Source organism: Trachinotus anak, unplaced genomic scaffold (genome assembly GCF_046630095.1).
Source record: "Trachinotus anak isolate AG129_WGS33_773 ecotype Australia unplaced genomic scaffold, CSIRO_AGI_Tana_v1 ptg000007l, whole genome shotgun sequence".
Taxonomy (NCBI): Eukaryota; Metazoa; Chordata; class Actinopteri; order Carangiformes; family Carangidae; genus Trachinotus; species Trachinotus anak.
In genome coordinates, this window is record NW_027273858.1 from 21,873,130 (window position 1) to 21,887,497 (window position 14,368).

Genomic DNA, 14,368 nt, shown 5'->3' on the forward strand with positions numbered 1-14,368 from the left:
CTGGGAGTAGTTAAGAGGATAATAGAAATACCCTGTATTTTCATTACCTTTTCCACATTTGTCAGCTTGTTCCTGTGGCTGCTGTCACCCTGTTTGATCCCCGTTTCCTGCTCTACAGAACACTTTGATGAGCAGAGAAATATAAAATGGGTTGTGAGAACAGACACTGTTGCAGGTAGACTGCAGAGTTCAATTCAAGCCTGCGCTCAGTCTGTCTCATAGGTCAATGACGGGTTAATAGAGGTCATCCCTGCACTCCATAACTGTGCGTGTTGGTGGGTCTGCGACTCCCTGTTTTGACACCATTCATTCTGTGCAGCTGCGAGGCTGAATATAACCTTGGCTCGTTGCATCTATTGAAGCGAAGTGTACTCTGCTGTAGTGGAGAAAATTCTCCTTCATTCCCTCTAATTAACTCTGCTCCCTCTCTGCTCTGCTTCACTCTTCTCCCCCCTGCATTGCTCTCTCTCCACAGTCAGTTCTCCTTGTTCTTCCTGTCTGCCTTCATTTTCTTCCCCCCTTCCTCTTCCTCTGTTGTCTACGTCTAACCCTCTGTCTGAAATTCTCTGTCTTGCAGCAGAAGTCATCTGAAGCTGCTCCTCCCTCCACCTCACCGTCCTCCCAGGCTGACAGGAGCAGACAGGAGGTACAGGTCTCCTCTGTACTCTGGTGTCGTGTTGTGGATGTGTTACGCTGCATTGTTGTCTCGTAGAGTTGTTGTTTTGTTGGCCCTAGTGAGGCCAGAACAGTTGACTATAGGCACTCAATGGATGGGGACTATTTGATTGGCTTATAGCTACTAATATAAATATAAATGAATATAACCTCATAGATTATTTAACCGTATACATTATGTCAGACTTTTTTTTTCCACAGGAAATCCAGTGGCGATCCTAGAGTCTGGTGGGACCTTAAGCAAAAAAATTGCCAGGGGGCCCCTCCAAACAGCCTTCATCATCATTATGTAATAAATAATCTTAAACTAACAAAAAATGTCTAAACTTTTTTTTATTATTTTTTTATATCAAAAGTTCACATTAGTAGAATTTTCAATATATAAATATAAAGAGGATGAAAAACCTTGTAATTTTGTAAATATATATTATAAAGAACAATAAAAAGCTAAATAAATTAACTAAATAACTTCAACACTGTCACATGGGTAAATAACCCACATTATAAGTCCAGTGCTCATTAACACATAAAGCCCCCTTAAAGAGGTTTTCTACTTAGCAGCTGTTTAGTGATTTTTTTTGCTCGATTTGGCAGCATTATATTCAGTTGACCAATCAGCAGCAAGACAAAGACGTGAATGGACGTTCCTTAAAACCAATGAGGATCCCAATTGTTTTTATTCTAAATGGGGCTCCTTTAGGGAGGTTTTGTACTGAGTTTTCACTGCAAATAGTCCATTGGCAGTTTAAGGGTGAGGGACCCGCGCTTTGAGACATTGCTGTGGAGTAAAGTTTGTCAGCCCTCGGGGACCCCCTAACAGCCTGGGGCCCCATGCAGTTGCCTGCCTTGCCTGTTCTCAAGCTGCACCTCTGGCGTGAAGGCTTTTTTCAAACATCATGTAAAACACCTCCACACTCGGATGAACTTTGCTAAATTCAAACAATGTCTAAGGAAGAAAGAGACCAGAAATTTGTTTTTGCTAATTAGTTTTTATACTTTATCTTGCAGTAGTTCAACAACATTTTATCAAATTTGATTCCAGCTCTGGATCGCTGTGTTAAATCCTTGTTAAAAGCCTTTCTGAGTCCATTATTGAATCTAATTAGCTTTAGCTTTTTCAAAGTTAGAAATAACTCAAATGCAAAGATCTGTCATCAGCTTGTGTTGGATGAGAGGACAAAGACTCCACAGTTTAAAATAGCTGCCTGATTAATGTTCACAACCAGCTACAGCATGAAAATGAGATGAGCAGAATAATAAATGAAACACTGATCAAATGCATTGTCACACAGTGAAGAGTTTTCTCATTATTCATTAGCTGCAAGCGCTAAATACTGGACGTCTCCATGCAGAATCATTAAGTTGATAAGCTTAAAATATTGATTAATTCATTGACTGGAACAATCAACAGGATCTTCTCTCTAGAAGGGACTTAAAGTGAGTTGCAAAGTGATGTTTGTTTTCAATCACAAATATTATTTTTGGCCCAGTGCTGGAGCACATTAACCAGAGAACAGCCAAAGGTTTCCCCTCACAGATACACTCATCAGAAACAGATACTGGTAAACATTAGGGTCCATGGCATGTCTTTGTGCTTACAATCCCGGAATGCAGTATATTATATTTTATAGATTATAGAAATGACGGTTGTGTAAAGCTCCTCATCAATCATATCATGATGCAAACTGAGGCTGCGGTCGAAAAGTCAGAGTAATCTGAAGGAGACTGTGGTGCTGAGAGAATCCCACTGCACTTACACCAGGCTTTTTAGTTTTTAAACCAACTTTATTTATAAAACGTGGATGATAAATCCATTTAAATGTTGAAATAAGATAAAGTGAAAAGAACATACAAGAGGAAGTTGAGCCATTAAAATAATAATTAAATGAAAATGAGGAACTGAGCATGGAGCCAGAATTAATTATATTCAGGCATAAGTATATACAACAGTGGTTCCCAAACTGTGGGCTGGGGCCTACTAGTACTAGGCCTAATTACAATTTTGATAAAGAGATGTCATTATAAAAAATAAATAATGTTTTTTAATGTTTTAAAACAAAATGATCTTTAAAAACTTGAATGTTTAAAAAGTCCTTTCTGTTTTTTTCTCCTTGTCTTAAGGCCTGTCACTGTGATAAGCTAATGATAGGAACTTTTATGTTGTTGCTGGCCAGACCACTTTGCCATCAGACCACATGATATGCTCGTTTGCTGTCTTTGTCTGATTTGTCTGTGGGCTGTGAGTTGGAAAAGGTAGGGAACCACTGATACAGAGTTTCCTGGCATAGGCACTTTAGATCTTTTTATACATTTGTTAAGTAGAGAAAATGCAGTTCTAGTACATTACACATTTACATGGATCTGCTGTGGCGATGTTGCTGCAGCAAAGAATTGTGGAGCAGCATTATCTCCTTTTCTTTGTAAAGGAAGGTCCACTGTATCCTATGCTAAAGGAGATAAGATAGGAGGCATTAAAGCTCCTTTCCTTATCATTTAGAGGATTGGACACAGCTGCCATATGGAAACTTCCAGGTCATTTCACTTAGTTAGGAACCTTCCTAAGCAAAGACTTCTCAGCTGCAGCCTGTGTCCAAAGTCTGAGTATTTTACCCTATAGTGTGAAGTACATTGAGGGTCTATTTATTATGTAAGGAATTGTGATTGGTTGAAAGAAGGAAGGGGGGGATTACTGCCCCTCGTGTTAACTGTTTAAATAAGTGAGAAACAAAGCCCTGTGATATGTGGAGGGAGATCCCAGCTGTAATTTGTTGTGTTTTATTAGTGATGATCAGATGGGAGTATAATGCTGCTGGAGAAAATTACCCAATGCTAGCCTCATTAGCTCATAGCTGATAGAATCACAGAGTTGGTGCCTGCCAGAGCCTCAGAGATAATACGCTCACACTTACTGATGGATATGTCAACAACAAATGCAGCCAAAATGTAGTAACCCCGCTAAAGATATGCAAAAATGAAGTCATCTAACAACTAATTTTAGTTCATGTACTGAGGACCAGAACAGAATAGAAACCAGTATCTGGCCTCTATTCTGCTTTGACAGTAGCCACAGTTCCTTTCATTCTGCTGTCATGAAATCCTGAGAAAACTCCTCAGAAATTAAAATTCAAGCATCTTTTTTCCCGGGTGAAGCCATGACATTTGACCCTGCCTTTCTGTGTGTGACAGATTTTGTAATGTGCTGCGTTTGTTTTTTTAAATATATGCAAAAGGCAGTGACTGTTGAGTAATTTTAGATTCTCGCAGTGTTAAATCTGATTTGCATGAGTCTAAATTTTGATTTTATTCACTCCTTTTTATTATATTCTCAAGACAAGACAAAAAAACCCATCTCAGCCTAAATAACTATAAAAACAGCCACTGAAATAAACAGACTGTTATTGTTACAATAATGGCCAGACTGTGGGCTTCACTTGCTAAGCTAAAGCTCTTGTCTTTGGTATCCTGACAGTCATTAACTAAAGCATGTTGGTGGCTGGCATCAGCACCGGCTCATTTACATATAACAAATCAAGATGGAAGCATGAACCTGAAAACACTACATCAACTCTCGGCACGCTAATAATGTCTGCACATTAAATCTGCATTGTGAGTGCATTAAAATCACATTAAGGAACGAGAGATCTAATTGTTTTCAACCTGCTATGAGGTATAGCAACTCTTAACCATGAGGCCTCACGTCTCCTCCTATAGAATTTTATAATGGCTGGCAAACAGTGATTTAATGGAGAAAAGTGCTTTCTTTCAGTACGCTTAATTAGTACTACATTGCTACTTATAGCACTGCAGTTTTCAACGTGATATGTTGTATACTGCAGAATCGTTTTATGTATCTCTGTACATGCATCTATACTGTACATCATTAGATAATAGAAATGATTTTCAGTTTCAGTCAAAATGTGTTTGAATATTGGTTATTGTTGTTAATGTTACATGTGTCTCTTGTGATTAAAAAGTCTTGTGAGCTCTTTACTCCCAAGAATAGAAAATAGAGGTTGATCATAGAATACATGTGTATGAACATGTGCAGGACATGTAAAGCCGCACTGGCCTGACCTCAGGTGGTATGACATGAATGAACAGTACATGCTGTATGAACTGTAGCCAGTGTGCCGCTGTCTCACACCACCTCTTCTTTTTTTTTCCTCCACAGAAGGAGCGTGAAAAGAAGAAGGAGGAGAAGAAGAAAGAGAGGGACGTTGATAAAGGAGAGAGACTCAACAACACAAAGGTACAAACACAGCACACAAGTAATAGATTACATGTTACCTGTAAAACAACTCATTAGTTTACACTGATGAGTCAAAACATTATGAGCACTCACATGTGATGGAATGACACTGACATCTTGTAACAATGGCTCATGGCGAGGTCTGTATTTATTAAAGGGTAAGTGAATAGTGGATTCACTTGAGGATGGGCGATATGTTCTAAAAGTGTTTGCTATGCACTTCAATGTAAGTTGTTGTAATAATCATGTCTTTGGCTGTCAATTAATTTTTCTCTTTTACTCTGGTGCCAGAATTGAAAGCATATTTAGATTTTTTTATTTTGCCTCTGTGGCAGTGACAGCCACGGCCTCAGAGGCATGTTTTTGGGTTGTCTGTCTGTCCGTGAACACCATATCTCACTAATGTCCAGGGGGAATTTCTTGAAATTTAGCACAAGGATGAACTGATTAGATTTCTGTTGTTAAAGGTCAAAGGTCAAGGTTACTGTGACTTCACAAAACACATTTTTGGTCACAATCCGGAAATTCATGTGCTAATTATGACACAATTTAACACAAATGTTTAATGACATAATGAAGACATTTTATACCCAAATGATCAAAGGTCAACTTACTGTGACATCATGTTCTGCAAAAACACTTCTGGCCATTATTCAATGCTGTAACTCAGGAAGTGGAGATTGTGGCCATATTTCCTGCAACTTGGCTGTTTGGTGGAGGCATACAACCATGAGGTGGTCATTATAGTTTTATTGTATAAAGCAGGTCTAGGTTCTATATTAATACTGTGAAAGTATCAAAGCCTCAGTCCACAGAGAAATGCACACAGCCTGTATTCAGAAACTGAGCCTTAAAACCAGCCGTCAGGACTTCTGTGACTTTGTGATGTCACAACAAAGCAGTCACCACTCTCAGCCACACCCCAAGCTCCACCCACCTGGGCCCACCATCCAACCTTTCAGGATTTAGTTTCTCTGAGTGTTTACCTAAAATCTGTTATATTTTTATTTGATCACTCAGAAAACAGTCAATCAGAAGAGAGGCTCAGATCCTCTCTTCTGATTGACTGACTGACCTGTTGTTACTAGAGCTCCAGAGAGAAGCCTGAGGGAGGAGATGTAAAACTACACTGAGATGGTTTTTGGTTCTTAAAACCACAAATATATCTTCTGATGGAGATCAACACAGGAAATGTGTAAAATATGGGACCTTTAATGGGATCTTTGTCAGTCTTAACCATCTCTGTGTGTCGAGTACAAACTAATGTGCACATCACTATTCATACAAATCTGTGAAGATTCTTGGTTTTCAGTAGTGGCTCATGTTTTAGTCTTTAAGAACCACAGGATTCAGTTTTGTGTAGGATTCAGTTCAGTGAGACAAAGGAGAAAAAGAACGAATGCAGTCCAGTGACATTGGTCGTGCTTTATGTGCATTGGTGTACAGGTACTGAAGGCCTGAAGGAGAAGTGCTGCCTTCTTTGTGTGTGTCAGTGCGGCGTTATGAATGCATGATGTGCGACAACAGAGAGGGCGAGTCGCTCCACCTCTGTGGTGCAGGAGCTGAATCCTCGAGGGAAGCTCCTCATAAACATTCATGTTGTTCACAGATGCTTTAGTTTTGCTCTGTGCATCCGTACGGAGAATTTCTCGCTCATGCACAGACGCGTAAACACAGAAACCATTGCTTAAAAACTATGATATCATCTACAACAGTGAGAGTGTGTGTTGGATGGTGTAACTTGCACCTGAGCTGCATTAAACAAGTTTCCAACATGCCTGTAATAATTTTAATTCACTCTTCTTCTTGTCTTTCCAAAAAAAAAAAAAAAAAAAAAAAAAAAATCCCACATTACATCACTCAGTGCGGTTAGTGAGGCTCTTGCTGCTGGCAGATTTAGCCAAATTTAGCTTTTTTAAAATGCTCACTGCACCAGAAAAAAGATGTCCTAATGTCATGAAAGACAACTTGCATAACATTCAAATTCAGAGTAGGAAGATAAATGAGAGACACAGTCAGTGCTAGTCAAGATGCGTTTTTTGAAGAAAATGACTAATTCCGGTTTCATCAGAATGAGCTGCAGTTACTGACGTCTGGAGCAGAGGTCAGTAGTTGTGGGTGTGTGATGGAGCGTACATGTTTGTATGCAAGGGCTGTGTTATATTCATGCATATCCTTACAGTGTGTGCGTGTGTGTATGAGAGAGAGAGAGATAGAGAGCAAAAAGGGGGGAATAAAGGAGTGAATGTGTGTGTTTCTGGGTCATGGTTTGTAAATTCAGAGTATTTCCATGGCCTGGGAAGCGGAGAGGGAATACAGTGGCTTGCAGTGGCGTGGATACTGCTGGATATACGTGTGTGTGTGTGTGTGTGTGTGTGTGTGTTCAGATGCTCTACAGGGAACAGAAATGTAGGCTATGGGAAACTGTATCCACTGATAGCTGAGAGTAAAATGTAACCACACGCAGGTCTAGTATTAACATTTATATGTATTTTTATAACAACAGTTTTCATTATCGATTAATCTGCTAATTATTTTCTGAAGGTGACGTCATTAACTTGCTTATTTTCCCAGAGCATCCGTCCAAAACCTAAAAATATTCACTTTATTTTGACAAAGACAAAGAATGATTGATTATCTTCCTGTTGATCAACCAGTTGTTTCAAATCTAATATATTACTGTAGCGTTAATAAATCCCATATGATAATAATATTATAATAATAATAACAATAATAATAATAATAATAATGGATTTTTATCTATATTGCTCACTCCTACTGCAGGCAGTTTAGAGTTTCCACTTCACCTAACCTGCAGGTGTTTGCAGGAAACCCAAACACTCATGATTACAAACACAGAGAGGCCAGTGTGGAGTTTCCACACTGAAAGGATGGTGGGTTTTAACACACAACCTTTCAGCTGTGATGTGACATTTTAAAATGAAAACAATCTCCGTCCATACCCACACACCTGAAAACACATACATACATACATACATACAAAATACCATGAATGAGGAACAGCAAAGACAGTTGTAGCGTAGAAATGCAGAATTTCACTGCACAACATCTGCTAGCAAAGACAACAAGGTCAGTAACACGTGTAATTCGTTATTCGTGCTGCTTTCTCTGTTGGTATTGGAGGCAAAGACCCAATCAGGAAGCGACGATTGGTGCCTACAACATCATTTCCAAGGGTCTCTATTTTTGCCCGTCCAAGCTACAATGTAATCACAGAGTTTACAGTCTGGAGTCTGGAGCAGTGTGGATGGCAGGTGTAAACGTATCAAAAGAGATGTGTTTTAAAACTGAAACATGTTAGTGTGGACGTAGCCTGAACCTGACATCAGAGTGTCTCGCTTTCTTCCTGTTTGAGTTTACCTTCATGCCTATGACATAATTATCTAAACTGGAATCATTAATCATAATCTAAGTCATAATACTGTCTTTGTACAACAGTCTGCCAACACCAGTGTGTCTGCTGTTAATCTCTGCTCTTGTTTCAGAGGAAGTCGTTTGTCTCAGGCTGCTGCTGTGTTAATGTGTCCAGTCTGAGCTGAAGAACAGTTGTTGTGCTGTAATAAGTCTGCTCCAGTGTCAGAGGAAAATCAATGTTGAAGAGAAATATTGCGTTTTATTGTGAAGGCATCAGAAGCAATCAGCGTATGATTATTCACAATCGATGAAAATCCAATTACCTCCAGACTCTTTGTGCACTGTTACACTGTTTGAACCACACACATACCCGAGCCACAACCAGCTGTGAGGTCTCATGTGCTGCTGCACAATAAAGATCAAACTGATTCAGCCTCAGCCTTGACTGTCATCACAGGTAATCAATCAATCAAAGTGTCATGTGTCTATTGAACAGACTGCTGAATTCTAAAACAAATGCAAACACAGAGATTTAAATACAAAATAATCAACATATAAATGAGTTGATGGGCGCAATTCAGTCATTTCATTTAATGAAAATATATTTTTCACACACAGAAATGGTGTTTGTAATAATAACAATTTATTTTTATTATGCTTTAAAACATTTTTCATATTTTTCTCCTCAGATTCATTAAAAAAAACAATTAGTTGAAGCAGTGAAATGATTATGTTTGTGAAATTAGAGTGTATCCAAAATATATTCTTTACAGTGTCTCCTGCAAAGCTTCAAAATTAGATGAAATACATTTTCATAGCTCTTAAAAAAATAATAATTTAAACTAATTACGTTCTGCTTCATCTACTATTTACATTTACCACCTGTGGTTGTAAAAGAAAAACGGGAGTTACATAAGAAGAAGATTAATTTGAAACTACCTGCAGTTTCACTTCAGTCTGCACCACCTGCCAACAGCAGTACACACACACACACACACACACACACACACACACACACACACACACACACAAATGGAGCTGCTGATGAACCTGTTGTGTGTCGGTCCTGGTCATGTGGACAGGCAGGTGTGAGCGAGGAGTGGTACAGAGATGTATCATTATTGCTGCTCCTACATCAAAGCTCCTACTCAGATCTAAAATGTATAATAATTTGGTAACATCTAATTTCTGAATCAAGTTGTAGCAGTCAGGGTTTCACTAATTAAAGCAGGAGGGGACTTGATATTAAAAACTGCACAGTGGTCAGCTCTAAACACTGTGGTTCTGAATTAAGATAAATTACCAACTGTGTAGCTGTTTGGTTTGAGCCAAACGTTTTCTTTCTTAGGTAATATCATCAGTTCTGCTGATGATACCAGTGGTTTATTATTACTGATGATGGCTAAGCTTTAAAATTCTAGTCTTCAATTCATGTGCTTGTTTATAACACTCAGGGCCCTATCGTATACCAGCTGCCCACATTGTTTAAATATCAAATGTGTGTATTGGATTGCACGATTGACCAACAAAAACCTGGTCTTAAGTCAGTGGTGCAATATTTGCCTGTTGCACACAAGCAGCATGTGCCACAGTGTTTCCCATTCATCACTATACTAAATTTGTCCAGTTTCATAATGAACCAAAAATGTATTTACACGTCCCTAATAAAACATAGAAGATGTTTCATGTTGTGATTTGTTATTTCTTTGTAGAGCTGTGCACAGTGCATTGATTCTCTCAGCCCTTCCTTTGCCCCTCAGGGTGCAGAGAGCTGCTGCATCAGGACCAGGCTCACTGGTCACTCACAACCGCAAATAGAATTTAATTCTGATTGAAACACTGCACCATTATAATAGCAATCTGCCAAGGTGCATGCATGCTTTGGCCTCTGAAGGGAATGGAGATGGCACTCTGATTGGTTTATTGTATGTCACGCTAAAACATGCCCATGATTAATGAAGAAACTATAGTAAGTACAACCCTTTTGAACCATGAGCCTGGCGCAGTGACCTTTTTATCTGCTGTTTAAATAGGGAAAGTGATATGGACATGCTCTGAATGCATTTGCAGCACTTGCTTTAGATCATTTTTTGGACTGTTAAAATACAGCCCTTAGTATTTAAAGAAAAATTCCAATATTTTCCAGCTTGGATAAATTTCATGATTGTGTCCAGTCTGACTGAGGGTCATATGAAACAGTCAGACTGAAAGAGAACCCAGGAATTAGCATCCTGGATTAGCTATTATAGCAGAGATCATCAGGAACTGCTTCTGTTGTAAACTTATTGGCACTAAAGCTGCCTGTTCATTTGCAAGACTTGTTGCAAGGTCATCTGGTGGAGTGCTTAGAGTTAAGGCTTAACTGCATCAGTCTCTTGCACAGCAGTGTCAATCAGAGCTGCAAACTCACTTATTGTAGTTACACAGCTGGGATCTCTCATCTGTGGACACACAGCAGTGAAGTTTTCCTCCTCCATCAGCTTTGGTAGAACAGTGAGTGCAGGAGCAATGTAATGAGGCTGCCATAAAAATGTTGGTGTTGTGTAATTCACTCAGTGTAAAGATCATATAACAGTGGTTTACTCAGTTAGTGTTTGTTATACAGTCTCCATAGCTTCAGTGAACAGTTGAATCAAACTCTCACATCACACAACAAGCACAGCCACCGCAGACATTCATTGTACCCAGATGATGAATTCTGCTGACTGCGCCTAATGATGTTCACATTTGTGTTTTAACACTGTTGGATGGATTGTCATGAACTTAGCTACACATGCTCGTGTCCCCCTCAGGATGAATTATAATACCTTTTATGATCCTGTGACCTTTGCTGCTTCTCAGTCGACCTGCAGATAGGTTACACATTGATGTATACATGTGTTCGTTTGTCTAGGTAGTACATGGTGTTTGTTGCAAGATTGGATGACTCTTTGTGTGTGTGTGTGTGTGCGTGTGTGTGTGTGTGTGTGTGTGCTGGCAGGGATATGTGGCATTGTTCATCTCCATTTCTACCTCCTTATCAGCTACTCCTGCTGTCAATGAGCCCCAGTGTCAAGGAGATATTTAAGGACATTTTGTGTGTGTGTGTGTGTGTGTGTGTGTGTGTGTGTGTGTGTGTGTGTGTGTGTGTGTAAGAGAGAGAGAGACTTGTTAGTCTAAGTGTAAGTGTGCTGACGTGCTGAAAGCTGTTTAATCTCCAGTATAGCAGGAAACATGCTGACAGCCGTGTTTCTCTGTTTACTTCTTCTCACTCTCTGTCCCTCACTCACCTTTACCTTGTCTCGCTCTCTCACTCCGTTCTACCCCTTCACTCTGCTGTTTACCTGTGGCTCCAGGATGGAGCAGACTGAGGTTTAATCAGCAGATACATTTCATTTCCTTTCACTTCACTTCACCTCATTTCACTTCACTTTGGCTTGTCTTTTCTCATGTTAAAATCCAAACAAAGACCGAGTGTAAAATACTGTGAATCCATCAGCTACTGAGCTTATTTTCCAGATGAAAGTCTGAGAGGGAGGCTACAATCAATATGGATTTTTCAAGGCTGATTCTGAAATTGTTGCAGCTGCAGGGAGACAAAAATCAATCAACATTTTAACAATTTCTGGAACAAAGCAGAAGGTAGAAGATTTCATATTATACAGGTAACAATCCTCTGAAATTGAGGATGTTGGTTACAGAGATAATAATACCTGTATATAATTCAATCTGAGGAAATTTGAATCTGTTCATCTGTATTGATGAGTCAAGTTAAATAATTATAATCTATAGAATAATAAATCTTGTTGTCTGTGTAATCACACTGGCCTTGGGTCTCTCCAGGAATTTTAAATTACATACTTTCAGTCCCTGATGTAGGTCAAGACCCAAAAACATCTTAATCTTAGTAGTAGATTCCTGTAAAAAGATTTGTATTTGTCATCTGCTTGTGGTTTATTTTTCCTATTTATAAACATGTTTACTCGACATATTTACTGATGTTTTCATTAGGTGCATACTATCCACAATTATGAGAAATTAAATAAATAAAAAATTTAAGTTGGGGCGGCCTGAAAGCTGAGTGGTCAGGGCGCGGACCACATGAGCTCTAAGCAGGTGAGAAAGAAGAAATAAAAAGCGTCCTGGTTAGAGTTCAGTAACAGCCATTCTCTCTACAGTTTCTATCAAAGTTTACAACCTGCCATGCTGCTATAATGAAGCACGTCAAAAAAAACCCAAAACGTTTGATCGACATATACTGAGCAACCATACCAGATTATTTTATCAAATATTACAGATACAGTGAATATGTTTAAAGGAGCTGTTTTGCTATTGCTACATAGCCATCGTATTCATTAACAATTGTTTACTTTCCAGTCTAGAAGAAATGTGAGTTCAGCATCAAACTTGTTTCCGTCACTTCTTTTCTTCCATGAAGAAGTAGTGTTCCTCACAGGACATATTATAACCTCTTAATTGTAAACGCAGCAATGGCTGAAGCTCTTGTTAAGACTGGTAAGTAAACAGCGGTTCATCCTAACACTAGCTATGTAGCAATAGCAAACCTTACAAATAGCTCCTCTGGACCTGTGGAATTGATGAAAATTGAATTTTGAATGTGATGTAATCACTGTTCCTACAGTGGCAAGTTTACACACTATAGTCAACTATAACTTATCCAGCACCTTGGCTGCAGCACAGACTGTCCAAGGTATTTACTGGCTCTGTAATGTTTCTTTGCAAATGCATCACAAATAAAGAAACTGTCAGAGGAGTGAATGATGAATAAAAGGATGTTTAGTTTTCATCTTTACCTGTTGACAGCTAGAAAAAATTGAGCCACTGTCTCCTTCACAGGCTATCAGCAACTACCGCAAACTTTTAAGCTGGAATGTTTTCTGGAATGGCGCTCAATGTGTTGACATTGTGATCAATCAATAAACCTTAAATGTCAATATGACAATTCTTTTTCTGTTTTTGCTGGTTCTCTTACATGACATATGCTTTAGTGATGATTGATCCTTGAAAAAAAGGACATGAATTTCAACAGGATTATGAAAACTCTGAATATTGTTTCTTCACGTGGAGAAAGAAGTGGCGGGGCGTTGTTCTGGTGCACCCTGGCAGGAGTACACCTATGTCGGGAAAATGAGCCCAGTCCTGGACCATGCTCATTACAAGCTCTCATGCTCACCCTGGAAGACAGGCACACAGAGAGGGCTGATAAAGAGACTGTCACAACAGAGCTGGTAAAAACTGTATGGATTTTTTGATAGTCCGATATGGTAACCCACTGGGATTTGTCCCAGTAAGCCCGATGGCCAGTCCAACTATGATGGGTTTTGTCATACCCTGGTGGTGGACTGTCGGTGTGAATGTCAGTAGGTGATAAAAATCTATCTAACTTAATGTCAGATAGTTAAATCTACCTTTCTTGCTTTCTTTTTCCACCTTCTCTCTCTCTCCCTCTCACCTCGGCTGGGTGTCTCCACTGTATCTGTCATTTCAAATAAAACGCCTTCTTCACAGTTATGTAATTGTGATTTCATGACATTGCAGGGGTGGGCTGCTTGGTGGATGGCCATATAGTTTAAGAAATTCCATCCGCACCACACCTTTCTCTTCTCGGGTCTATGTCCAAACTTTTTCTGTAACTCTCCGAAACCTTGGATCTTACACTCACACCCACTTCCCACCTTGATTGGCCACATTTGTGGTGGTGAGAAAGGAGCCAGGGTTTGAAGACTCTCTTCAGCTCTCTTTTTTCATTTGTAACACAACTATTTCTGCACTTTTTATGTGAACACCTAATGCAAAATTATGATATTGTGTCTCTTAATGACTGGCTTTTTACTTGTCTTTGCTGTGAGGGTTTTTGGATCAAGTAGAAACACTTTGGATTAGGTGGCATGATGTGCGACCTAGCTCTGATAAAGTGTAAACAAGACCTAAAGTTTGTAATATCATAGATACTAAAAAGTTTTGTATTTCTAGATATATAGGGCCACAATCTTAAATTAACATCCTTTTTTTCTTTTTCGTCAGCATTGTTATTAGTCATCATATGAACCACAAGGTTTCTGCCTAGAT

At 39.1% G+C, this 14,368-nt stretch overlaps 1 protein-coding gene across 10 annotated transcripts in view; it reads left to right on the forward strand.

Annotated features, from left to right (window-relative positions):
* The window catches only part of LOC139623308 (stromal membrane-associated protein 1-like), a 119,299-nt gene that overhangs the window by 43,950 nt on the left and 60,981 nt on the right, over positions 1–14,368 (forward strand). For 3 of the 10 annotated variants that reach the window (XM_071481442.1, XM_071481440.1, XM_071481444.1), the window contains 2 exons: positions 578–646; positions 4,847–4,924. In XM_071481442.1, the coding sequence (XP_071337543.1) occupies positions 578–646; positions 4,847–4,924 (147 nt within the window). Of the gene's footprint in view, positions 1–577; positions 647–876; positions 965–4,846; positions 4,925–14,368 lie in introns of all 10 variants that reach the window. The other 7 variants (XM_071481436.1, XM_071481438.1, XM_071481441.1 and 4 more) reach the window with 4 other exon arrangements.